We start from the raw sequence: 27,446 nt of genomic DNA, 5'->3' as shown, positions 1-27,446 counted from the left end.
GCACATCTGGTCTCCAGGAAAGCACACCGAACAAAAGAGAGAAGGGGTTTTTATCCCTAATGCGGTTAGTCCCTGCTTCTGTGTCCTGTTCCCATTGGCTGGGGCTAGACTGCACAATCTAAGCTAATCCCGATTGGCTAGTTCAAATGGAGCAGAAATGTGGGCTACAGTGGTAGGGCAAGCGGTTTTGGCGGGACGAAGAGTTTCCACGGGAATGGCAATTGTAGCGAGGGTATCCAAGGGAATAGATGTGGGTTATAGATTAGGACCCGCGGGAAGGTTGTTTACCCTAACTAGGGGTAAGGAGGTACAAAGAACGAGGAAGTTAGGCTTTGAAAATAGAGAACAAAGAACAAGTAAGCTGAACAAGTAAGTTCCTCTTTGGAGAGGAACTTACTGTACCTCTTGCAAGAGGCAAGAGGGCAAAGAAGCTGAGGACCCAGAAGACAGGATTGTGCTTAAGAAGGTGGCCTTGGAGCAGAGGCCCAAAGAAAGCGGAGAGAGCGCCTTGCCCATCGGTAAGGGAAAGATGATCCAGGCACAGAAGCAGCTAATGCAACGGCCCTGAGGCAAATGCATCATAACGGGCAAGTTCCAGGAACAGCCAGGAGGGCAAGGCGCGTGGAGCAGAGGAAGCTGGCGGATCCCTAGATGAGATGGAGGAAATGGCCCATCTCTCATGGGTCCTGCAGGCAGGCCATGAGACTGTCTTTTATGCGGGGCGAGATAGCGAGGCATGGACGTGTTGTGAGCGGAGGCCTAGCCTGTTCAAGGTCTGAATTTCTACCCCCAGAATGTGAGAAGCATGGGAGCAGGGACTTTGTTTTGCTCCCTGCCATATCCACAGCCCTAGAAAAACATCGGGCCATTGATAGCTCTCAGTAAATGCTTGACAAGTAAGTGAATGAACGAATGCACTAATTAATGAAATGAGGGCTGCGCCAATGAATGACCGGGAATCTGACTCCTGCAGGGATCCTTCAGCCCACAGGTGTATTTAAGACCCGCCCCGGCTCTCATCCTTCGGGCTCCCACCCCCGCCGTTAGGCTGCGGTTCGCGCCGCAGTCGCCAGAGGGCGCGGAGCGGCGGGGTTTCCCGCACGGAGGGCTTTGCGTGAGGTACCGCGTGGGGCGGGGCTGCGGGCGGGCTCCCATCGACTAGGCCCTCATCGGCTGGGCCTTGTCGACCGGCAAGCGGAACGCGGCAGCGGGGTTGGGACTGTGCGGCAGCCGCCGGAGCGCTTTGGAAGGCGCACGGGGCGAAGATGGCGGCGGAGCGACAGGAGGCGCTGAGGGAGTTCGTGGCGGTGACGGGCGCCGAGGAGGACCGGGCCCGCTTCTTTCTCGAGTCTGCCGGCTGGGACTTGCAGGTAGCGCCGCGAGGCGGGCTGTGTCGGGTGGGCCGGGGACTGCTGGGAGCGGGCGCCTGGTGCCTTAAGCCCGCGGCGGCCGAAGCGCACAGTCATCCCCGCTCTACCGCAGCCCGACCCAGGCCTCATGGTCCCGGGACCGCTTGTCACGCGTCGCCTGCTCGGCTTGGGAGTGGGGGAACGCGGGCCAGCCCCAGCCAGTTCTGCCGTGCCCGTTTCACTCTGCCTCGCCCGCTTGCGGCGTCAGCGAGACTTCGGGCACTGCAGCAGCCGGCGAGGAGAGGGAGCGCTTGGGGGCGTGGCTGCCGCGCCGAATGTCTGCTGGAGGCCAGGCTGGTCCGAGTGAGCAGCTCTTGGGTGAAGCCCCACTCGGGACTAGGTGGCCGCTCATTTCCACTTCCGAAGTCCAGCCCGGGAGTTGACCCCCGCCCAGCCTTCCTAATTGCTGGGAGAATACCTCTGGGGTGGTGGCGCAAGGTTGGAGCTTCTTCACCTTTCGTAGTTATCTGTAAAATGGGAGTCTCGTGGAAATTGCTGTGTAGTTCATTGGCACGTACTAAGTATTCACTAAATACTTGCTAAGAAGACTTAAGCTTCACGAGGCAGGGATTTTTGTACACTGATGAATTCCCAGTGCCTACGACAATGCCTGGCACGTAATAAGCACTCGGTAATTAACTGTAGAAAGAATTGCATAAATATTATTGGCTAGCCTCGTCTTAGGTAGATGATGACGGTGATGACTAATATTTATTGAGTACCTACCATAAGCCAAGCGCTGTTCTAACTGCTTTACATGTCTTTTGTCATTTAACCTTCGCATTTTGCAGCTGAGATTAAAGAGGTTAAGTAACTTGCTCAAGGCCTCACTAGCTACCAGGCAGAAGAGGTAGAAGTGGAACTCAGTTCTGATTCCAAGCAGACAGAGCCCAAGCTTTAAACCACCATGTGCCAAGCACTTTACATAATATGATTCGTTTAATCCTAGCTACACTATGTGGTAAAGACGACCCATTTTATGGATGAGGAATTGGAAGCACAGAGGGCAAAGAATTTGCTCAAGGTCACATAGCCAGTAAGTAGTGGGGTTGGAATTTGAACTGGGTCTGCTGCCAAACGTAAATTGCTCCCCAAACATAAGAATTAGGTAAAGCATCACACCTAGATCACACCTAGACACAATGGGAAGCCCCTATGCTGTGCAGAAATAAAAAGTTTCTACCTGAAAGACCTAAAAGCACACAGTGTTGTGACCAACAGATCTTCTGTCTCGTTTCCCTCACATTGTAGTGGGGAAACAGGCTCATGCATGTGACTTGCCTGGCAGGAACAGGACTTGAATGTAGGCTCCCTGAGAATGCCAGTTCACTACATGTCCTGAGACAGTACACTGCCTCCCAGCAGATTACTTTTATCCCATGACAGCTCACTGTCTCCTGTGAAGTTGGTGACCCTGAGGACAGAGGCCATGTCCATTTCATCTCTGTGACCTCAATGCTTTCTTGTGTTTGTGCAAAGCAAGTGATTAGTAAATGCCTGTCCGTTGAGTTGGTGACAGAGATGTCACAAATGACCAAAGGATTCCCATATTCCTTCTGTATGTATAGACCTAAGATGCGAGTATGCATAAATCTTAATGGATTATCTCATCCAGTGTGCAGGTTGGTGAGACAGGTACCCCCATTTCACAGATTAGTAAACAACTTGAAAGAAAGGAAAAGTAGCAACCTGGACTGACTCCACAGTTCCTGACTCCGGGCTGTACTGGAAGTGCTTAAGAGTAAGGGCCTGAGCACACTAGCAGGGAAGGAACCTGGCTCCACTCTTTACCAGTTGTGTGAACTTGAACAAATTTTTTTTAATTATCAGTGCTTCTGTATCAACTATAAAATGAGATGATAAGAGTACTAATAGCATAGAGTTCTTGAGGATTAAACAAATTAACATATGTAGAATGCTCAGAACAACCTGGCATATAAATGCTCACTAAATGTGTGCTACTTTTACTAGATCACGTTTCTTCGTAAAATGAGAATGAAGAGTGTCTTCCACCCCAGCCATTCTTACTGCCTTCTTTTCACCTTAGTGGGTGTAATTTGTTTCAGTTGACACGAAGACTAACAGCTGAGCTGTTAACCTTCTGGTCTAATTTTCTTTGGCCCATGGATGCGAGCTACCTTGTAAGTGTTGGCCATGTCTGTATTCCTTTGTGTTCAAAGGAGATATGTGTTAGGCGAAGGCCTGTTTAAGGGTCCCAAGGTACTACCTCTCTGTTTCAGATCGCGCTAGCGAGCTTTTATGAGGACGGAGGGGATGAAGACATTGTGACCATTTCGCAGGCAACCCCCAGTTCAGTGTCCAGAGGCACAGCCCCCAGGTAAGGGCCAGCTTCAATTATTGCTACATGCTTGTTTCCAGCAGTGAAGAGGAGCTATTTTCTGACCAGAGGGTTCAGGCCTGGGTGTGTGGACCAGGTCTGAATGAGAAGGTTAGACTGGATCAATGGGTAGTACTTCCTAGCAGGCCTCAGTCATTTCCTATACAGAGATGCATGACTTTTAACTGGGTGTGGTTTATGGTCCAATCCTGGGGGAAACCACAAACCTACTTTTAAGACTTTTGCTTATGTAGTATGAGGAATGACCACTGCAAGTCTAAAGTTTTTAAGTAAAAGCCAAAAAACTTCCTTTCAAGGGTGCTATAGATGTGAAAGATTAGGCGAAATGACTTTAGGAAAGCTGTTTTGATATTTTAGGATGCCCGTTACCTTATTAAGAAGTCTTGTACAAAATAAACCTGTGTAACCCACCCTTTGCCAAGTTGATTAGGGAGACCTTGTCTTACTAGGTAAAACAGTGTTAACCTTTGCAATCCTATTTGCATCCCCTGTCACCGCCTCCCTGGCACCCACAGCAGATTACTCCTGTGCTCTGCAGAGTGAGACAATGCTGGTCTTCCAGGAGACAGGCAGGGGTGCTTCCTGTAAAGGTGTCTGAACCTTTACAGAGAGTGTGTAAGCAGAGGTGTCTCCCCTCTCTGCTTTCGCCTTATTGCTTCTACTCTCTAGTGTATGTTTTACCCAGGGAATTTTATTTGGGTTTGAATTCAACCCCAGAATATAACCAATAGTGTTTCTTTGCCATGAAGTGGTAAATTATGTTTCTCTCTAAAGGCAACTGAGGTTTAAAATATATTTTCTCCCTTCAAATAAGGAGCACTAACCCCAGATCTCATTGCTTTCTTCTTTCTCTAACTCCCATCCAGAGAAAAGAGGTAGGAGGAAAGTGATCTTGTAACTGTTTGCACATGCTAACCTATGAGATGTTGGTGATGGCACATCTGGGTATTACTGCTTGGGACATGTTGTTAGGGTAATTGCTGTTCTTGCAGCTGCTAGTAGAGATGGCTGATTTTCTGGGGTATGAGTCTTTGACAGCCACCTTAGGGTATTGTTGGGACTTTGGCATGTCAGAATTATAGAGGGAGAGAGATTTAAACTTAGTCTGTAATGCCAGTTACATGTTTACTCCTCTCTTTTCTCCAGTAATCCCAAAGTTCTATTAAGGCAGTGGTTTATTAGCTTGGGCCCAGGAGCCTGACTGCCTTGGTTCAAATCCCAGCTCTGCCACTTAAGTAAAAGCTTTGTGACCTTGGGCAGGTTACTTAACGTTTCAGTTCCTCATTTTCCTCACCTGTCAGATGGTAATGATAGTGCCTCCCACATGAGAGATTGAATGAGTTAATACTTACAAAGCAAATAGAACACGGTTTGTGTTGTTATTATAATTTTAGTATTATCATTTTTAGCATTCATTCTCAATTTACCTGTTTTGTTTATCTATTCCCCAACAAGTATGTACATTTAAGAATAGGCATAAAAGTGGCCGGGCGCGGTGGCTCACACCTGTAATCCCAGTACTTTGGGAGGCTGAGACTGGTGGATCACGAGGTCAGGAGATCAAGACCATCCTGGCTAACATGGTGAAACCCCGTCTCTACTAAAAATACAAAAAATTAGCCGGGTGTGGTGGCGGGTGCCTGTAATCCCGGCTACTTGGGAGGCTGAGGAAGGAGAATGGCGTGAACCCGGGGGGCGGAGCTTGCAGTGAGTCGAGATTGTGCCACTGCACTCCAGCCTGGGTGACAGAGCGAGACTCTGTCTCAAAAAAAAAAAAAGAATAGGCAGGCCGGGCGCGGTGGCTCACGCTTGTAATCTCAGCACTTTGGGAGGCCGAGGCGGGCGGATCACGAGGTCAGGAGATCGAGACCACGGTGAAACCCCGTCTCTACTAAAAAATACAAAAAATTAGCCGGGCGCGGTGGCGGGCGCCTGTAGTCCCAGCTACTCGGAGGCTGAGGCAGGAGAATGGCGTGAACCCGGGAGGCAGAGCTTGCAGTGAGCCGAGATTGCGCCACTGCACTCCAGCCCGGGCGACAGAGCGAGACTCTGTCTCAAAAAAAAAAAAAAAAAAGAATAGGCATAAAAGTAAAAGAATCAAGGACATAGAGTTTAACATTAGAACTGAAGTGAGTAAAAAGACTGGACACCCATTCAGTCCAAGAGGCATGGCTTTATTGCTCTGGTTAAGGCTCAGACTTGGTAGTAGGCTTAGAAAAGAACCGAAGACAAGAAAAAGGGAGGGAGGAGGGCACAGTGTGTTGCATGGTTGTCCTTGTTGAGGAGGAAAGCAAATGCTAGGACTACATTCTCAGGAAAAGCCAAATTTGTGCTAGCACCTCAGAGGAATTCTGTGTGGGGCCTGCCTCTGCTTCGACCTGGCGGTTGCAGGACACTTAGCTAGCTGCTGCCCTCTCCCCATACCCCACTTTCGACTTCTCACATACCCTTTTATGTTGTCACTGCTGCCTCAGAGCAACACCCAACTCTAGAATAGGGATTCTTAATATGGAGCCCGAGAACCCTAGGAGGAATCTATGGAATGGACGTGAGAAGGTCTCTAAATTATTAATACCTAAAATTACAGGCAAAAGTTTGTGTACACGTTAGCAGGTATCTTTTGTGGCAAGAGAGTCCATGGCTTTTATGAGATTCTCAAAGGCCTGACAGACATAAAAATGTTAACCATTGCTATAGGAGACAGTTTAAACTCAATAATAACAGCTGCCATTTGTTGAGTATTTAGGAGTCAGGCACTGGGTTAAGCTTTTACATGAACATCTTTTTAGTCTTCACAGCAACCCTGTGAGATTAGTACTGTTGTTAGTAGTATTAGCACTGAGGTTAGTACTATTCCTGTTTTACAGATGAGGACACTGAAGTTGGGGATCTTTCCAAGATCACAGAGCTAGTAAAACAAGGATTTAAATGTAGGGCTGTTTCTACATTCAGCATTTCAGCTCTTAGCCCCAACAATGTTCTGCCTCTTCTTGTGGACATTCAAAGTCCTCCAGAGTTTACCCTTGGACCCACCTTCCTAATCTGATTCCCTTTTCCTCATTTCTTAAATCCTTTGTTCCAACCAAACTGATTTCTTTGGTGTTCTAGTTCTTCCTTATTTTTGGTTCTCCTGTTTTTGTTTGAGCCTCTCACCTGATCAGGTGTGCCCGCTCTCTTGCTTTCTGCCTATACAAATCCCATGCATCCTTCCATGTTCACCTCCATCCCCACTCTGTTGAGCGTGTTATTCCTAACCCCATGACCAGGCGGCATGCCATAATTCTGTTCCACAGAACTCTAGTCACAGCTATCACTCCTTCAGTTCTTTGACTATATCCACATACTACTGGGTGGCATCTCTCCCACATTGCCCTGAACTCTTTTCCTGATATTTAACTTAATTTTTCTCCCCAAGTAAATTGTAAATTCCTGGAAGTGGGAGAGCTAGTATTTCAGGAGCAGTCACCAAAGCTCTGCCATGTTTCTCACCTGCATTCTCTTCTGATACTGTTCAACAGCTTTGAAATAGGTAAGGTGCTCACCATTTCGCTGGTCAGGATGCTAATTCTTAGAAATGTCAAGTAACTTACAGCTGCTGTTATCACAGATTCAAGGCCAAGTATGCCTAAGTCCAAAGCTGCTTCTACTGCCACATGCTACCTCCCTGCCAGCACCTCCCAACCCCTGTATGCAGGGTCAAGCAAGAGGTAACAGTTTCTTCCTTTTTTCTTCCTCTTTCATCCAGCAAAAGTTGTACTTTAAACTTTCAGGGACTACCATTGTCTGAGTCTCTAAAATTACACTATCCAATAAGGTAGCCACTAGCTATTTAAATTAATTAGAATTAAACATTGTTACTCATTTGCTCTAACCACATTTCAGATGCTTAATAGCCAGATGTGGCTAGTGGCTTCTGTGTTGGACAGTGCAGATAGAGCATTTCCATCATCACAGAGAGGCAGAGCTAGGGTAACCAGATTAAAAGCAGAAAATGTCATTTGATGAAAGAGTTTTGTGCCACTTCAGTATGCCAGAGTAGCCTGGGAGATAGTTCTAATATTGAAAAATTGACCTTTCTGAGATAGTTAGCCAATTTGTAGAGACCGTAGGACAAAAGTATTCTGCAATTGGTAATATCCCTAGGACATCCATGCCATAAGGTAACTGAAAGCAGTACTCCAGACAGTGGTTCTGAACTTGAATATATGTTGGAGTTACCTCAGGGGCTCCTTAAGGCTAGATTGCTGGATACCCCTTCCAGAGGCTCTGATTCAGGAGAATTAAGAGGGGGCCTGGGGATTTGCATTTCTGACAGGTTCACTGTAATGCTCATGCTCCTGGTCCATGACCACACTTTGAGAACTGCTACTCAAGAGTAGTACTTAAATGTGCCACACCATGCAGAAGACTTTCCGTGCATCAGTACCCCACCTGCACACAGAAAGGCCATAGGTTGCTGCTGTGATTATCTTATTTACATGTGAGAAAATGAAGGCTTTGAGAATTTAAACAGCAAGTCCAAGATCCCAAGGATAGGAGGCAGAATTAGGATTGGAACCTGGTACATGGACACCAGAATCAATGTCGGATACCATCAGAGTCTGGGTGTATGAGTTTTGGGGGAAAAAACAAAGCCATAGCCAGAGCAAGTGATTTGCCCAAGCAAGTGTACACACATATATTTGAAAGTTTAACAACAGGGAAATAGAAAATATTTTTTTCATAGATGCTCATCCTAGCCTAGTCATTGGAAGAAACTTTAGGCTAAGCATGTATGGAAAATTCCCTTTGGGAAGATGAATGAGTGGAACTAGTACTCTCAGGGTACTAGTACAGATCTCATCACCCGGATCCTTTTGAACCATGTCATATCAAGCATCAAGGAATGCCCAGCAGACTGTTCTCAGGAGCCAACTCATGCAGGGAGCTTGTTTGCTCCATTGATTGGTTTTTGCCTTCTCACTTCTAGTTGATGGAACCTCAAAACTCTTCTGTCCCCTGATTGTCTCCTTGAAATAAATCTTCAAGACTGAACTGGAGCTTTCTTCCTAGTAAACAGCTCATTAAAGCCTCACTAAACCTGTATTACTCTCTGTGTTAGTCTTTTCTCACACTGCTATAAAGAACTACCTGAGACTATGTAATTTATGAAGAAAAGAGATTTAATTGACTCACAGTTCCACAGCTGTACAGGAAGCATAGCTGGAAGGCCTTAGGAAACTTACAATCATGGTAGAAGGCGAAGGGGGGAAGCAAGCACATCTTCACATGGTGGCAGGAGAGAGCATGTGTGAAGGGGGAGGTGCCACACATTTTAAAACGATCATATCTTGTGAGAGCTCACTCACTATCATGAGAACAGCATGGGGGAAATCCACCTGCATGATCCAGGTCCCTCCTCCAACATTGGGAATTACAATTCAACATGAGATTTGGGTGGGGACACAGAGCCAAACCATATCACCCTCTTTCTCCCATATTATATGGAAGCTGCTTTTTTCCCCTAAGAAATACAGAATTTTTTTTTTTTTTTGATAAAACTTGTCTTATGATCCTTGAAAAACTTAAGCTTGTTCCTTGAGGACAGATCTAAACTAGGTGGAACGTGGCAGTGGAAGATAATGTCAGAAAGAACCCTTCTCACGCTCATTTTTAGTGGTGCCCATCCCATACAACACTGCTTTTTTTTCTAAAAATAAGTACTACTTCTTGACTAACCTTCAGCAGAAGTAGACTGGGGCTTGCTTTTCCTCCAGTGCTGTCACCCTCATATTCATTCATTCCTACTTCTTGGCTATATGTCCTTCCTTCAACTCTCTCTGGTCTCTGTGCACTGTGTATGCTGCTTTCCTATAATGCTACACCAACCCCTTTTCCCCAGCAGCCCCATCACCATGACTGTCCACTAGTTCTTCGGCAGCTGGTCCAAATATTTCATTTTTCTGGGAAGCCTTTCTTAGTTTCCCTATTATTCCCCGCTGTCTGTACTACTTAAGCCTTGTACTCATTTTTAGTTGTGTCCACCCCACACAACACTGCTTTTTTTCCTAAATATTAATCAATACTTTCTAGTTTTTATTAAAGCCAGGACAGCTTAAATTGGGATTCCTTTTTACCTCACGATAGGACTTTCGAATTTATACTCGATCTGTGTGATCTTGAAAAAATAAGTGCCACATTATTTTATGTGTAATCTTAGGGGATTAACCTTTCTCCACATAATGTCCTCCTCTCGCCTACCAAAAATTTAACCTCAGTGTCTTCACCTCCTTAGCAGCTGGTGATGAGGGTTACCTTTCTTAATGCTCCCTGAGATCATTTTGCTCCTTTCTGTGTCTCCAGTGATAATAGAGTGACATCCTTCAGAGACCTCATTCATGACCAAGATGAAGATGAGGAGGAGGAGGAAGGCCAGAGGTGAGTCTTCTAGAGGGGGTCAGGGGGACAGTTCACAGGGAAGTCCAGGGTAATGTGTAAATCACCTAGAACAAGACCTGGTAAGAATGTTTGGTTATTGTTAGCCAGTACTACTGTGGGCTGGTCTGTGTGGGTTATATCCTAGGAAGTCTCTTCTACTCCTTGTAGCTTAGAAGTGACCCCTGTTCTGTTACTTAATGTATTTATTGAGGAATATTAGGGGAGGGAAACAAGGAAAAGATCTAGCAGTCCCACTTTTTGGTATTGACTAAAAAGATTTGAAATCAATTTGTAAAGAGGTGTCTACGTTCCCATGCTCATTGCGGTGCTCTTCACAGTAGCGAAGTTATGGATCAGCATAAGTGTCTCACCAGCAGATGAATGGATAAAGCAAATGTGGTGTATATACACAGTAGGAATACTACTCAGTCTTTAAAAAGAAGGAAATTGTCATTTTCAATAACATGGATAGAGAACGTTATGCTAACTAAAATAAGCCAGGCACAGAAACACAAATATGGCATGCTCTCATGTGTGGAATATAGAGCAATTCCAATCTAGAACAGTCGGCAGAGTGTGGTTACAGAGGCAAAAGTGAGGGGATAATGGGGAGATGATGGTCAAAGGGTATAAAATCTTAGGAGGAATATGGTTTGGGGCTTTTTCTTTTTTAGATCTCTTGCACAGCATGATGAGTATAATTAATAAAAGAGCATTGTACATTTCAAAATTGCCAAGTGTTAATTTCAAGTGTTCTCACCACAAAAATTTTGAGTATTTGAGGTGATGAATATGCTAACTAGCTTGATTTAATCCACTTCATATTGTTAAAGCATAACATCACTTTGTACACCATAAGTATATAACAATTACAAATTGCCAATTTACAATTTTAAAAAATAAGGAAAAGAAGGACAAAGTTATTCATTATATTACAGTCCATACGTAACCAGGTATCCATTTTTTGGTATATTTCTTTCCAGGTTTTTCTTTTTAATTTAAAAAACATCATGTAAAAAACAGAATAATAGGCTTATAAGTGTATATTTCCCCCAGTAGACATGCACACATCAACTATTTGTTTTTAACCTTTAGAACATTATAATAAAAATATCCATTATGGAAAATACAGACTAGTATAATGAAAAAGTCTTAAACTCATCAACCCTTTGGTAACTTGGTTGATGTTTTGGCATATTTCCATCCAGTCTTTGTATATAAATATGGTTTTGTTGGATCAATGCTACATCTCAAATGTTTCCCCATGTCATTAAAATCCTTCATATGCCTTTTCATATGCTGTAATAATAATGTGTTATATGGGATGCCTGACATTTAGGTTATTTTCAATGTTTTACTACTGTAAATATCAGTGCTGTGAACATTTTTGTGGATTAATTAACCACATTTCAGATTATTTTTTAGGATAGTTTTTAAAAATGGAAATACCAGGTCAAGGGCATGCATATTTTTAAGGCTCTTGATTACAGGCTCCTAGTTCTGAAACCAGGGCTTTGAGATCCCTTAATAAAGACTTTATAGTCCATTTAGCAGAACTTCATCTACCTGGAGTGAACAAGAATGAACTGGCTACAGCCTCATTTCATGGGTTTTGATTCTTTACAGGGTCTGCCTTGGTCTGTCAGACATTCCTAAGGAAAATTGTATAATAACTATTTCGGGAATGCAGTTATCTCATCATGGTCAGTCTTTGGGGAAGTGGGCTGAGAAATTACATGTGTTCTGTTCTCTATTTTCATTCCTATTGTGACCTTCACACTGCCTCAAAACCTTCCTTTTAGATACTCCTGGATATAAGAATATATGTTAATTTTAGGGTTTCACACTCCTGAGTGAAAGGCAGTGTCATCAAGTACATGAATGCCTAGCTCCTAAATGACTTTCTCATTCTCCTCCCACCCAGTCACGTCCTCCAGGCAGTGACCTTCCTTTATTTCACATTCTGCTTACTTCCTTGACCCCTCAGCATTTCAGACCTGAAAGGACACTGGTACTGTTGAGCTTGTCAGGGCCTGTGGCTTTGCCTCTCATTCCCTGGTGAATGTCAGGAAATAGAGGGCTGAGACTAATTTTTATAGGTTCTCAATTTTTCCCGCTTGCGGACAAGCTGTTGACTTAGCTCTGAATAGGAGTAATAAGGAGGCAGTAGGCCAGGCTGCATGACAACTGGTTTTCAGGCCCATATAAAAAAGTACTAACTTTATTATCTCAAGCCATGCCTGGCCTATTGCAAAGCCCAGTGTGGGTGTCTTGGGGCTTGTATTTGAGATTGGAGCTTCTCTGACCTCCGGTACCCTTTCCTCAGGGGCCACAGTGTGTGTCACATGAATGGCAAGGTGAGGTGAGGCTTGGGGGAGCTCCTAGTGCTGTGTCACACCACCTTACCTGTGTGCATTACTCTGTGCTTGTTCTTTTGCATACATCTGCTGATTTGAACCTCACGGCTCTGACTTAAGGAGCAGGTAGGTAGGGCATGTGGTCCTTCCCTCCCGTTTCAAAGACAAAGAAAGTGAGTTACAGAGTAGTGCACTGGCTTACCCAGGACATACAGTGGCAGAGCCAAGACTGGAGCCTAGCTGCTTGTACTAACCATGCCAGTGCCACCATTAACCCCAAGTCACTAGTGGTAGCTACTTCTGACTATGACTGCAGTCACTGTCTCCTGGAGAGGAGCCTGGCCACCAGATTGATATTCCCAGCTGAGACTCTCTCCTGAGCTGACAAGCTGTTTTGCATGCTTGGAATGCCTTTCCCCAATTTGTTCACCTGATAAACTCATCCTTATCCTCAAGACTTGGCCCAGAAGTCGCCCTTAAAGGAAGCCTTGGCTGTCCTTCCCACCCAGTGTTCCCTTACTGACTTCTGTTGCTGCTCACGCTGCATTGTACCTGCTTGCCTCCTTCCATGTGTTCCCAGCTAGCCAGTAAATTCTTTAAAGACAAGCATTGTACCGTTTACCTCAGTGTGCCCAGCACCAACCTGGCACATGCGCTATTCATGTTTTCCATGAGTGTTTCATGTTAGAGGTGTATTTTGTACACAGGTTTTATGCTGGGGGCTCAGAGAGAAGTGGACAGCAGATTGTTGGCCCTCCCAGGAAGAAAAGTCCCAACGAGCTGGTGGATGATCTCTTTAAAGGTGCCAAAGAGCATGGAGCTGTAGCTGTGGAGCGAGTGACCAAGAGCCCTGGAGAGACCAGTAAACCGAGAGTGAGTATAAGGGTCATTGTCTGTGCCCACAGGACTGAGATTCCAGAACTGGGAATGCCACCTTCTTCACCCTGGTAGTAACTGATTTGTTTCTTTTTTTCATTTGCTTACTTGGTCTTCTGTGCAGAGCGTGAGTGTAGTTTATCTCACCCTTTAACGTGAAACCAAGATTTGGGGCAGAGTTTTCAAACCTACAGCCTATGGTCTAGATTGGATTCTGCATACATGTTTTGTTTGGCCTGTCGAATTTGACTTACTTGGTGTTTTATTTTGTTTTACTTGAATTAATAGTCATCTGTTTTATATAAAATCGGGATTTCTGTCTCCTTTGGGAAAATCAAAAAGTCTTTGATATTATCTTGTACCCAAATTCCTACATGGTCACGGTTAATGAGAGTTTAGTAGCATCTGTTTCCTTTAGCCAGGCACTGCCCCTTCCAGCTCTTAACCCCAATTCTGGCCACCTAATTCATTTACCATACTGCCTGGCCGTGTATCCACTGAGTCTCATATCAGAGAAAGTGCATCTAGTAGCTAACAAGCTTGATCAGGAACCCTGTCCTCTTTCTTCCTCTTACCTAATATATATATATCATTGTATCTGAGTAATGCTTGTACCATGGACCAACCCCTTAAATGTGTTTGAACTTGTCCCTTATAGCCATTTGCAGGAGGTGGCTACCGCCTTGGGGCAGCACCAGAGGAAGAGTCTGCCTATGTGGCAGGAGAAAAGAGGCAGCATTCCAGCCAAGATGTGAGTGCATCCACCTTCCCCTGAGGGAATCTTGTGGACTGTTCTGCCATTTTTCTGAAGGGATTGGTTACATATTGTGCATGAACCAGCAGCCTCTGAAAGGGAAACTAACAGAGACAGTGCCCTTGCTGTGGTTCACGAACAAAGACGCTTACTGGAAAATCAAAGGAGCTTTCATGGGTGCTGGGTGAGAGCTGGTGAGAACAGGTGGGGAAAGGGGATGGGCAAATGAAGGAGTTTTTTGAGCAGCCCATGGATCTCAGGCAGAGGTACAGTGTATCTGGGGTTCTCTAGTGATGCGAGTATAGCTGAAGAACTTGGTCTTCAGACCACCAGAGAAGACTTAACACCAATTTTTTTTTTTTAAGTTTTCCTCATTGTCCACTACTTTTTAGCCCTGTGCATAGGGTCCCCCTCCCCACAAGTGTAATCATACACACAATTTTGAGTCTTTTTTATTCAATATTATACCACAAACATTTTCTTGTAGTCTTGTGATCATTAATTTCTATAATATGTTTTAAATCATTTTGGGTTTTATTCCAAAATAAAGTCAAGGAAGACGAAAATAAAAATTTTATCCTCCGAGGCAGCTGCTAATGCATTGGTTTTTAGCCTTCTGGACCCTTTGCTGTGAATGTGTGTGGGAGTTGTTGTGAACAGTACTTGTAGATAACATTTTTAATGACTGTGGAATAGTCCATGAGCAAGATTTGCCATGGTAGTTTAGTCAGACACTCACGGCATACCAAGCACAAGCAAAGTGTCGATTGAGTCACCTGCCCAGAGCCATACAACTAGTGAGTGGCACAGTCAAGATGCAACCTCAGGTGTCCTAAAACAAAACCCCTGCTCTTAGTCTGTGCTAGGCCACCTTCCTATTCTAGGTTAATTTAGTTTGCTTGTTGAGTTGCTTGTGCACACATGTATATGTGTGTGTCTGTCTATGTGTGTTTTAATAGTAGCAACACTGAGAAATAGTAAAAACCTGCTAATTTGCGATTTCAAATTGGTATGCTTGCCAGATCCCTGGTAACTGTTTACTCCCTGTCATCACAGGTCCATGTAGTATTGAAACTCTGGAAGAGTGGATTCAGCCTGGATAATGGAGAACTCAGAAGCTACCAAGACCCATCCAATGCCCAATTTCTGGAGTCTATCCGCAGAGGGTGAGTGAAAAAGCCATCCTCTAGGTCCCAAATCAGTGAGTGGATAGCAGTTGGGAAAGGAGGAGGCAGAATGTTTATTATTTGAGAAGTAAATGTTTGAAGCAGATTCAGCATAGTTGAGATACGGATTCATAGATCTGCTCCAAAAACCTTGTGTGTCCATTTTTCCCCTTTGGGCCTGAGGCAGACCTAAGTGGCCAAATAAGAAATAGGTGTCAGCCATGGCTAAACAAACAAGAGAAAAGGTGGAGGCAGACAGGTAGCCACCAGATTAGCCTGTTCCCTGTGGGGGCCCAGTGATTTTTCACCATGGGACTGAGAGGTTTCTTCTCCCCTTTTCCCCATCACTGTCATTTCCATCTTCTCTCTGTGGACCCCAGCATGGCCTTTTCTCCCACAGGGAGGTGCCAGCAGAGCTTCGGAGGCTAGCTCATGGTGGACAGGTGAACTTGGATATGGAGGACCATCGGGACGAGGACTTTGTGAAGCCGAAAGGAGCCTTCAAAGCCTTCACTGGCGAGGGTCAGAAACTGGGCAGGTAAGGAGCAGCACAGGTGAGAGCCAGACTGTTGTCAGTCACACCTGCCAAGCCCAGCAGACCCTGTGTATCACTCACTTTGGTTATTAGCTCTTTACTGTTTACAAAATACTTCAAATTTTATTTGTGTGGGAGGAAGAGTGTGGAGAACATGGACTTTGGAGTTAACAGACCTGAGTTTATATCTCTGCTTCTTCACTTTGTAGCAGTGTGACCTTGGACTGTATAGCCTCAGTTTCCTCAACTATAGACTGGTACTAATAAGAGTCCATACCTCCTAGGATTATTGTTGCAAGGAATAAGTGAGCTGATGCATGTAGAACACTGTTCCATAGTGAGCAGTCAATGTAAGCAGAAAGTGTAACGTAATTGCTGCTGTGGCTCAGTAATCTAGGGTGTTCAGGGAAGGTGTCATCTCCTTGATGGCTTAAGGCTGAAATGGGGATTCCAAGGGGAATAAGGAATTACAGACTTTCGCCTAGCCAGGCCTCACAGTGTGTTGCTCAGGATGCAGGGACACTCAAGAACCTTGCTGCCCCTTTGCAGGCTGGTGTGCCACCATTATGGCAGCTCAGCAGCTCTTATTTCTACTTATTTGGCCCTTCCTGACACTCACTCTGCCACTTGTTGTGACTTTTTCTGCATTGTGTCCTCTGCTACTGCCTTCTCACTCCTATACCCTCTACTAACAGACATTCTCTATCTTCCATTCAAACCCTCTGATGATATCTGATTGGTTAATAGTCACTGGTATCCCTCATACAGTTCTCCCACCAGACCCTTGGCCAGCCCATAGGTAGGCTGCCTTCTCTCAGGATCCACTTAGCTTTGGCCATGGCCATGGGGTCACCTGATTAGTGTTCTTCAGAGGGAACTGTGCACATGATAGGCATTCAGAGCATAGTGACCCTCCTTGCCAATATGATCCTTATTTTATAGACAGAAAGCTGAGGCTCTTGGATATTAGGGGCCTGTCTTTGGGCACATGGCTGGTGTGTGTTAGAGCCAAGACCGCAGGCCTTCTGACTGGCATTCCTTCCTGCACTCCTGCACAATGAGACATCCTTTCTAACCTAGATCTGGCAGTTCTCAAAGTAGCTACTGCCCTTGCTCACCTCACTATCTTTAGAGATCAAAGCTTGGTCTTCCAACAACCATGCCCTCTGAGCTTCTGGCTGGCCCTTTCCTAGAATCCCTTACCTGCCTGTTGACCATTCATGCCTCATCAGGAGCAAGGGTCAGAGTTCAGGGTATTAGATTTACCAGGCCCAAAGTAGTTAAGTCATCCCTGTTCTCATGATTTCATCTACTGCATCAAGGGCTGTGGACTAGCCCAGGACAGCTATTCTCACAGAGAGTGTCCCTGTCAGTTGTGATGAGCTTTATAGGGCACCTAATTTTTTTTTCTTTGATTATTAAAGTAATACATGTTCATCTTAATAGAAAGTGCAGGTAAAGAATAAAAGCTGTCCTAAACCTAACGTCCAGAAATAGCTGGCAAGTGTATCTTTCTTCTCTTACTCATTTGCATGTGTTTGTAAACATGCTATTGTATCACCTGCTTTTTGCTTTATCAGTGAAGTATGGCTATCATCCTTTATCAGTAAGTTTATTTCTACACTTTTAATTATAATGCTTACATAATTTTCTAGCCCATAAATGTGCTATAATTTAACCAGTCCTTGCTGTTAAACATTTAGGCAGCTACCAGAATTAGAACATTGCAGTGAATATCTCTGTGATTAAATCTTTGTATACTCTTTAATCTTGGGCTAGACATATGATTATTGTTTCGAAAGGGCTTCATATTTTTAAGATGTCAAATTGCCCTTCAAAAAGGTTATATTTTTTATGCCCACCACCAGTTACAAGGGAGGGCTCAGAACTTCAGAACACCATGCACTTTGGGTATGATTTTATAGTACTAACAGGAAATGCTTCTACTGTTGGAAAGTCTAACCATATTATGTGTGTGAAACTCTGCATCTCAGAAAATTAAAATATCTTTAAAGTCTATTTTAGTATGATAGGAATAAATATTAATGTGGAGAATGAGCACAAGATAGAACTTGATATCACCATGATGTTTATCAACAAAGTAAGTGTTCACTGCCAGTTCCACTTGCATTTTATTTCAGTTCTGGCTTTTTATGAAAACTTAGCATAAAAAAAAAAACAGCCACAGTTTTATATAGCTAAGTGAGATGGAACTTTAGCTTTTCAGTATAAATCAGGACAGCTGCTTTAGTTTTTCCCATAAATTTTACTACATTTTTCATTGTCTTGTGAACCAAAATGTTCAGAAGCCAAAAGTCATGAACTTTTCTTGAAAATTTCCCTGAAAATTTTCTCAGATTTGCTTCAAAAATCAGTCACTACTGGGCTTTTTCAAAATCTTAATTATCTGGGAAAATACTTCAAGTGAATGAATAAGTTGTCTCAGTTTAAATATTTTGAGAAAATTCAGTTGTATTAAATTTTTTTGTCGTTTTAGTAAAAGGCAAAAGATGTATACAATCTGAAGAGAAACCAGAGAATTTTGTTGTGTTTTTAGGTTTTACGTTAGTTTGTTTGGGTTGGGAGCTGATGGGAAGGTTCGAATTGCAAACAGCAAGAGTGCACTTGGGAGGTGGGGTCACTGCTGCTGGAAGTGAGCTTTAGCTGCTCGCATGCCTTCTCTAGTGGTTATTTTTGTGGAGAAGATGGCTGGTCTCAGGATTTGTAACTGTGGCAAGAAAGTACCTAGTGCCAGTTTATTCCCCCTGTAAAGACAGGAGGAGTTGGGTGGTTTGGGCTCTTGAATTGAGACTCATTTTCCGCATAACTTACGGATGTTTGCAGGGAGACACCGAAAAACACTATTTATAGACGTCTGCTCTAACCTTTCCTGCCTGTGAATCAAGCACCCTCACAGCTGCAGATGGCCAGCCGCTCACTGGGAGCAGTAGCCCAGCTGTTGGCAGTTCTCAGGAAGAGCTGACAGGCCGGCTCCTTTGAACAGATGCGTGTGGCTGCCCTGCGGGATGATTAGAGCACTATGGAACTAATGTTCTTTGAATGATGTGCTCTTATTATTTGAAAAATCAGAAAGCCTGGTCTTCAGGTTTCTCCTCCTCTCCATCCTCCTTGAGAGCAGTACAGACTGGGAATGCCTGTCAGGTGACCTTCCACTTACAGCCCATGGCAGCTGATAGCATTTCCAATTGATTTTGGTCCAGAATTGAGGCAAATATAAGTGGGGCAGGACCTTCAAGAATGATAGTAATTAGTCGAGTGTTTTATATTGTTAGCTAAGCACTATGCTAAGTATTTCACATATTTTATCTTCTTTAATCCTGTTTTGATCCCCATTCTACAAAGAAGGACCCTGAGACTTGGTGAGATCCATATTGCTGGCCAGTGCAGAGCTGGGGTCCCTCCAGTCTCTGCCCTTACCTGCCAACCTGCATAGCATCCTGGATATTCTTGCAAAGCCACATAGACATTTGTTTGTGCTTTTAGTATGTGCTGGGTACAGTGCATGTTTTTAGCTATTTTCTCAACTATCTGGGAAGTTTTAACTGTTTTATTGATGAGGAAACTGGGTCTTGAAATCCAGGCCTATACCTGTCTGACTGTAAGGCCCAACAGGAGAGTGGGACAGTATGAAGAGCACAGGATGGAGAGCTATACAGCTCGGATTGTATACTGCCTCTACCGTGAACCAACACTGGGATTTTGGGCAAGTTGCTTAACCCTGCTGTGCCTCAGTTTCTTCATCTGTAATGAATCCCTACCTCATAGGCTGGGGGTTAAGCCTGTGGGTTAAGTAAGTTAATACATGTGAAGTACTCAGCACAGGACCTGGCTTAGGAATGGGTCCCTCATAAATAGTCACCATGTTTATCAGGCCACCCTGCCTCACCTAATTTTTAGGGAGTGTGTAAGAGAAACAGCCAGTCAGAAGCAACACAGCCAAGTCCAGGCATCAGGCTTTCCTCATCTCTTCCAGTGATGAGCCACCAGCAGTCTGCAACAGGACGTGCTGGGAAGCAAACCCAAACAGCAGCTGCTTCCTTGTGTGGAGGATTTCCTAAATATCAGGCCTTGCGTGCACATTATCTCGTCTCATCCTCACAACAGAACAGCTCCTCATTTTACATACGAAGACACTGAAGCCCTGGGAAGTTGTGACTTGCTTAAGGCCACACTGTTTGTTTAGTTTAGAGGCAGAGCGGAGGCCAAATGGTAGGTGGCACAGCTCCAAAGCTTGTGCCATTTCTCTAGCATCACACCAACTCTCCTTGATAATAGAGACAGTAGAGACTGCTTCCCCTAAAAGGCATGGAGGTGTGATAAGGAGAGTATCTCCATTTTATAGAAAAGGAAATTGAGGTGCCAAGATGCTCAGTAACTTGCTGAGGGTCCTCAGCTCATAAGTGAGGAATGAAGCTCAAGGAGAAGTTTGAGAAAGCATTTTCAGTGTAAATATTTTTCTAAAATAAACCATCCTAATTGTAAAGCTTGACAAAATCCTGGCTGGTGGGAATACACAGAATACATACTGAAAGCTTGTTTATTGCATGAGTTTTTTAAAATGATCCATAGCATGTGTGTGTGTTTTCTCACCTATAAAATGGAGATACACCCATCTCAAAGGATGGTTGTGGTGATTCAGTGAGGTCGTGGCTGTGAAAGCCCCTTTAGACAATACCTGCACAAAGTGGGTGTAAATGTCACTCCTGTTTTTTCTACTCCCCACCCCCTTGCCTGAATAGATATCAGCTATTTTGGCTTAACAGCTTCTTTCTCATTTTAGGCCTGACTGAAAATGTTACAGTTCCCTTTTTGTCAGGCGGTGGTTTCAATGAGTACATATACTTTGAATTATTATAAATAGTTGAGGGACAGGCTGCCCAAAGTCTAACTGGAGAGTTGATCTAATGTCTGTGAAACTAATGAACAAAACGAGATAGTGTAGATCAGGAATGTCCAGTCTTTTGGCTTCCCTGGGCCACTTTGGAAGAATTGCTTTGGGCCACACATAAAATACACTAATACTAATGATAGCTGATGAGCTAACAACAACAAAAAGCAAAAAAAAATAACGTTTTAAGAAAGTTTACAAATTTGTGTTGGGCTGCATTCAAAGCTGTCCTGGGCCGCATATGGCCCATGAGCCATGGGTGGTTGGACAAGCTTGGTGCAGAGCTTAGGCATTTACAGGTATATGAGATTTACCTATTCACTATTTCCAAGCAACTCTTGTGGCCTATGGTAGTGTCATTTAAACTGTGTGTCCCAGCCCACACTTTTTGAGTCCCACATGCTTTGAGGCTGATGCATAAAAGCAGCTTCTCTAGTGCTAGTAATGTGGGTGACATTCTCCTCTGAGCTCTACTTTATAATTCTGTAAGTCCATATTTTTCACATTCACAGAAAAGAATAAGTTCACTTTTCAGTCATTCTTTAATTATATGCTTCAGGGCAATATTTAACTATGCAATCTCTCAAAACCTTTAATGTGCCAATGGCCTCTGAAGCTTCTGGTGTAATATGTGGCCTTTCCTACACCTTCCTATGGAACACACTTTGGAAAGCACTTTCAGTTGGATTTGCTCTCAGTACCATTTTTGGGGCTGTGAAGGGGGAAGAGTAAGGTACAAGAACTGATCTAATTAGAGGCTTTGAGGGGAAGCAAACACTAATCTAATGGCCTTCTTTGCAAAGGTCTAGGTCAGGTCATCTGCTAAGAGAAAGACTGGGCTTGAAGTGGACAGGTAGTTTGGAAGAGAGAAGGCGGCTCCATACAGTTGTGGAGAATTGGGAGTCCTATGTGCATTTTGTGTTTGTCAGCCATCCTGAGTGTATTATGCAGTTTTCTCCTTTAATCCTCACAAAAACTGAGCAAGGCCTATAGCCTTAACCCTTTAAAAATCTAATTACTACCTTTGTTGAAACTAAGGATGCTTGAGTAATTCAAACCCTGGTCCATGTGATTCTGAGATACGAAATCTAACACTGTGGCAGACACCGTGTCCTGTTCATTGTATGATGAATCCCAGCAGTACTCAGCACTTGATTGGCTTTTCAGTGCCCTTTAGAACTCTCTCCCCTGCCCTCAATAGTAGATATATGAGTACAGATACACATGTGAGTGAGGTGCACTAGGTAATGCAGGCCTGAAAATTCCATCACAGAAGAAGAATCTGGATTGCTTTGCCTGCATCCTGCCACTCACCTGCCAGGCTGTGCCAAGGCTGCCTCAGCTGCAGACTTGGAACACGCCCCTCCACCACTCCATTGAGGCTAAAACTGACCCTGTTCTATTATGTCTTCCAGCCTTATGACCCTGTCTCTCCCACCCTAGGCTGTCCTGCTTTCCTCCCTTCAAGCCCTTGTTCAGTTGAAGACACCAAGGAGGAAAAAGGCCGAGTAACTTGCCCACATTACTCAGGAGCAAGGGAGCTAGCAATAACGTATGAAACATGACTCAGGGTTTGAGGTAAATTCTGCTGGACCTGTAAGTTCCATAAGGGCACGATTTTCCTTGTCTGGGTCAATAGATCAGCAGCACCAAACAATGCCAGGCGCACAGCAAATGCTCAGTAACAGTCCAAGAAAGGATTCCCTTCTTGCCAGGGGCCTTGTTTCTGCTTGTGTTCTGATGCCATCCTCTCTCCTCAGCACTGCCCCCCAGGTGTTGAGTACCAGCTCTCCAGCCCAACAGGCAGAAAATGAAGCCAAAGCCAGCTCTTCCATCTTAATCGACGAATCAGAGCCTACCACAAACATCCAAATTCGGCTTGCAGACGGCGGGAGGCTGGTGCAGAAATTTAACCACAGCCACAGGTACCTTGCATTGTGTGGCCTAGCTTATTCTAGGAGTGTCCTCTGGGCCTCACACAAATGTGGGAAGCAGAGAGCCGTTCTTCCTCCTAAATACCAGCAGGCACTCCATGCTTTCCCCAAAGCAGACATGAGGGTGGTAAGGACTACAAGTCTGAAGCCTTAGGTTCTGGTCCCCACTCGTCCATTAGTGTGGCCAGTGACTGTTCACTTCCCCCTGTGTGTCTCATTCTTCATCTGTAAAATTAGAGTATTGGATTTCTCAGGGCTTTTTTTAAGCTACCAGACTTCAGAGGAAGTCTCATGCTGAAGTCCTATGAAGAGATCAAATTAGAACTGCTATGGTTGATGGAGGAGAAGGGGTTGCAGTGCCAGCGTCCCACTCACCTGGCTTCCTCCATCTCCTTCCCCACAAGGGGCCTGTGAAAACTACTGGGCGAGGAAGATCTCTTCTAGATCTGGCTGTCGAGAATTCTGGGAATGCCTGCTGTATATCTCAGACCATCTGGGCTGGATCAGTGCCTTCTTCGTTTTAAAGATGGGGAAACTGAGGCACAGCAAAGTGAAGAGACTAGTAGGAGAGGTGTTAGAGGACTGTTGCCAGTAAATATATTTGGTACCTCCTTTCTGTAGAACAGAAGTGTCTAAATTTTATTGGTCATGAGCCAACTAAGCCAGCACACACATGTGGGGTCAGTGAATTGTTTGTCAATCATTGAGTATTTTCTGGGCTCGCCTGTGGGTAAAAGCGGGAGACAAGCCCCAGCTGTGAGCCAGGACCATCTAGAGCCTGTTCAGACCTCCTTCATCACATTACACTCAAGTGCCTGGTGGTTAAGGGAGTGACCCATCCCAGCAATGTGAGTTATTTGCCTCAGTTTCATTTCACTCATTAAGCTCAGCACACTGCTGCCCATTCCCAGGGTGGACAGCCCATGCAGAGGGCTTTGCTAGGTGAAAAAGCTTGGTTTGCTAAAAGTTACAGGCAGAATCCTGCAGGTCCATGCCCTTAGATGTGCCAAATTGTAAGTTGCATAGATTTTAGGGGTTTGGGGCAAAAAGGAAGCTTCTGTTTAAGTGCTCTAGGGAAGGAGGCATTGTTTCCAGGTGGTTTCATTCTCATATGATCTCCAGGTTCAGAAGACAGGCAGTGTCTGGAGAAACGATTCCTGGCCCTGAGAAGTTAATCATTAATTTCTGACAAATAGTTTTAAGTGCCTCCTGTGACATACAAAAGACACATACACTGCCCTTGTGAAATTCATGAGCTGCAGGAGGAAACACTAATGAGATCATCCCAGAAATGTGGAAGGAGGGTCAGGGATGGAGACAAGGAGCTAAGGAAGGCTGTCCTGAGGAGGTGGCGTTTGATCCGAGGCCCGAGTTGTGATTAGGATTACAGGAAGGGGATCAGGCAGGGGAGCCTCTGGAAAGAAGGAACCAAATGTGGGAAGAGAGTACAGCCTGATGAACTAAAAGTGGGCAGAAGAGAACGAAGGGAAAGAGGGTGGCATAAAATTAGGTAGGCCTTGGGAACACAGTAGGGTTGTTGGTGTTTATCTCAAGGAAAATGGAGACAACAGTGAAGGACTCTTGGCAAGAAAGGGACTTGGTCCCACATGCCTGAGCGTAGCTTTTGCTGTTCTGTGGAGAAAGTCAGGAAAGGGAATTTGCAAGGTGTTTAGCTTTCCACAGGGCAGGGGTGTGGACGGCAGAGGATGGCACTGCTCACCACTTCCCCAACTCCTGCAGGATCAGCGACATCCGACTCTTCATCGTGGATGCCCGGCCAGCCATGGCTGCCACCAGCTTTATCCTCATGACTACTTTCCCGAACAAAGAGCTGGCTGATGAGAGCCAGACCCTGAAGGAAGCCAACCTGCTCAATGTTGTCATCGTGCAGCGGTTAACATAACCGCCCAGCCAGCTGCCTGGCCTCCCTCCTGTGTTTCCCATGGCCAGTGGCCATGCCCCATGGGGATCGCCCCTCCTGCCCCCTTGTGCACACCCAGCAGTCCAGTGCGACGTCTCCTCCATAGCTCTGGGTTCTTAGATCTTGGTTGGACATTTGTTTTCTCCTTAGTTGCATTTCCTGGGTTTTTGTGACGATCAATGGACTTTAATGAAAAAAAATAAAAACAACCAAAAAAATTGAAGGAATATCACCAGCATGTTGTACGGAAACTCTCCCACTGAAGCAGGCTTTAATTGCTTTAAAATTATATTTATCTTGGGGCCTGTGGGAGGAAACTTCCTTCCATCTTCTCTGCATAAAAACTTGTGGCACACAATGCTTATTCGCTAGTGTGTCCCACCCGCCAGCCCCACAGATGAGGAAGGAGAGGAAATGTGTAGAAAGAGGCTTCACCACCACTTGTTCCCACAAGAGTGTATCACTTGCCCAGATAAAACTGGGTGGCAGCCAGAGTCCCCTAAAGTGGGAAGTCAGAGCTACATGCACACAGTGTCTTCAGAAGGTGAAAATAAATACTTCCCTGTGCTCCTTTTACTCAACCCCTGGGATATCCAGTCTTGCCAGGCCTTAGCCAGTTGAGATTCTGTTCTACCTGCCTGCCTGGCCCTTTCCTCCGTCACCATCCAGACTGCTCGCCTCCTGGGGACTTTCATGGTCTCCATTATGGCTTGATTTACTCCACCTGCAGAAGTCTTGAGTGGACCTAGGAGGTAGGTGGGATTTTTTTTTTTTTTTTTTCACTAGGATACAGCTCATGCCAATCCAACCCAAGTGAGTTCAGAATCAGGGTATCTTGCCCTAAAAGGTAAACAGTCAAAATGCCACCGAGCTGTTCACTAGTGATGTGTGGCAAATCAAATCAACTGTTGAAGAAGGGGTGAGTTTCCTGTGCTACAAGCACCTGTCATTGTTGGTACTTGCAGGAGGCTTCTGCTGGGTATGTTTTGGAAGTGAGTGTCACTACTTGGCTTTGCTTAGCAGGTTCTGCTTCACACTTGTTCTTTGACCTGCTGACTTGTGACTTGCAGAAACATAGGCAGTAGTCCTAGCCTGGTAAAGACCCACCACCACCCCTATAAGTCTGATTCCTATGCAGGTTTGGTAGAGGAGGCCCATCGGGCTCTTGGATGGAACCCTTTCCCCTATTAAACAAACCAGAGACAGAATCAGTGCTGACTCAGGATCTCCTGGTTTGGAATCATAATGTGCCTCGATCCTCTTTCCAAGCAGGCCTCACCAGTCTCTTTCTCTTTCCTGCTTCACCCCTGCAATGAGCCAAGAACCAACACACTACATCCACCTAGAACTGCAGAAGGGCTTGTGGTTTCAACCAAGACCCATCCTGAGCAAGGGACTTGGCTTGGTGCTTTTGATCCCAAAGTTCCCACACTGGCAGTGGCCTGCTGGGGCAATGGCATCTGTCACAGTGTTTTCTCCAGCAGGTGGAGATTATGGAACCTACATATGGGTCTGGAAAAACTGTACACTGTTGTCACCTTGACCATTAAAAACCAGAATGAGGACAATGGAGTTTTGTACTTTCTAATGGGTTGCTTTGACGGAAACTACAGCAGCCAGCAGAAGTACTTAAGTGCTTCACAAAGGTCCCACTTTACAGTGCAAAACCTTGTGCCCCAGTCACACTGCTAGTAAGTGATAAGGTACTGCCTCTTCCCATCCAGAGCCCACGTTCAGCCACCATGGAGTGCAGTATACACTCCATCCCTAACTGCCAGGCCCATATACATACACTTGACCTCCCCCTGCCTCCTTCTCACAGTGTCTGCTTAATTAGTATATTGCAGAAGAGATTGTAAAAACACCCACTTAAAACCTGTATCATCTACGGTAGTTTGCAAAGGGCCCCCAGCACCTCTGGGAAGTAAGCGAGGCAGGTGATCTAAATCTTATCTATATTGTTGATGCAGCCACCACAGTTGAGAGACAGTCCCTCTGACCTTGGACCAGGGATCACACTGGTCTGGTTCCAGGCTGGGGAAGGATGTTCCCAGCCCTAGTTTTCTGTTTTGGGCAGTCCAGATGGAAAGGCCCATCCACCCAGATAGGCTTTCACAGGTTTAAAAGAAAAAGGATACTCAGCCACTGGTTCCAGGGCTTCTGAATTCAGTTCTCAACTGGGGCATTTTGGATCTCCCCAAAAACTGGTTGGTAAGAGAACCTCCTGGCATTAAATGGGCCAGGCCAAGGAGGCATGTCAGTTCATTGGACATGCCTTGATAGATATCCAAAATTCATCAAAATGAAAAAAGGCAAAGTAATTGTCTTGATGCCCTTTCTAAAAGTGCAGTTTTAACTAGTCTCTGCTGTGGGATATGGGTTGTTTGATCTTGTTAACAATCATGCCCAGCAACCCTGTAGGTAGAGTCTTGCACAGATCCGGCTGCTTCCTCAGCAGAAGGCCAGGGAAGAAGCAGGCATGTGGTCAAGAGCTGGGCATGGCTTTAATGGCATTCCAAAGTGTCTTCCAGAGGGGCAGCGGCCCTTTTCATGCCCATCCATAGGACAAAGCATGCCCTTCCCTGCTAGGAGCTTAAAGATGACTTAGAGCTCTTTCAGGGGAAGCAGCTGGTACAGAAATAAGAGTTCCCTGCTGCTCCCTGTCTCCTAACTTCCGGCATTTCAGAGAGAACTGCCAACTCCAGACTCCCAGGCCCAAATAAAAGGCCTTCCTTCTTTAAATGGGGTTGGGCTCCTGTGTTTTAGGGTCTGTGGCTGGGGATCCCAGTCCCCCTCTTCCAGGCCACAC

General features: G+C 45.1%; 1 protein-coding gene across 3 annotated transcripts; it reads left to right on the top strand.

Annotated features, from left to right (window-relative positions):
* Positions 1-166: 166 nt before the first annotated feature.
* Positions 167-26,205, top strand: NSFL1C (NSFL1 cofactor). Of its 3 annotated transcripts, XM_055265576.2 has the most exons (10): positions 1,188-1,370; positions 3,650-3,747; positions 10,111-10,185; positions 12,663-12,668; positions 13,250-13,415; positions 14,077-14,169; positions 15,229-15,338; positions 15,739-15,876; positions 22,543-22,707; positions 24,457-26,205. In XM_055265576.2, the coding sequence occupies exons 1-10, from the start codon at positions 1,266-1,268 to the stop codon at positions 24,617-24,619; spliced, it is 1,119 nt and encodes a 372-aa protein (XP_055121551.2). In that variant the 5' UTR covers positions 1,188-1,265; the 3' UTR covers positions 24,620-26,205. The 3 variants fall into 3 exon arrangements, with proteins under 3 accessions (XP_055121553.2, XP_055121551.2, XP_055121554.2); XM_055265578.2 differs by lacking the exon at positions 12,663-12,668 and having other exon boundaries at positions 167-1,370; XM_055265579.2 differs by lacking the exons at positions 12,663-12,668; positions 14,077-14,169.
* The last annotated feature ends 1,241 nt before the right edge of the window (positions 26,206-27,446 follow it).

The sequence above is a fragment of the Symphalangus syndactylus genome, chromosome 24, assembly GCF_028878055.3.
Source record: "Symphalangus syndactylus isolate Jambi chromosome 24, NHGRI_mSymSyn1-v2.1_pri, whole genome shotgun sequence".
In the NCBI taxonomy this organism is placed as follows: Eukaryota; Metazoa; Chordata; class Mammalia; order Primates; family Hylobatidae; genus Symphalangus; species Symphalangus syndactylus.
Note: the sequence above shows the minus strand (reverse complement) of the source record. Positions and strands in the feature narration are given on the sequence as shown.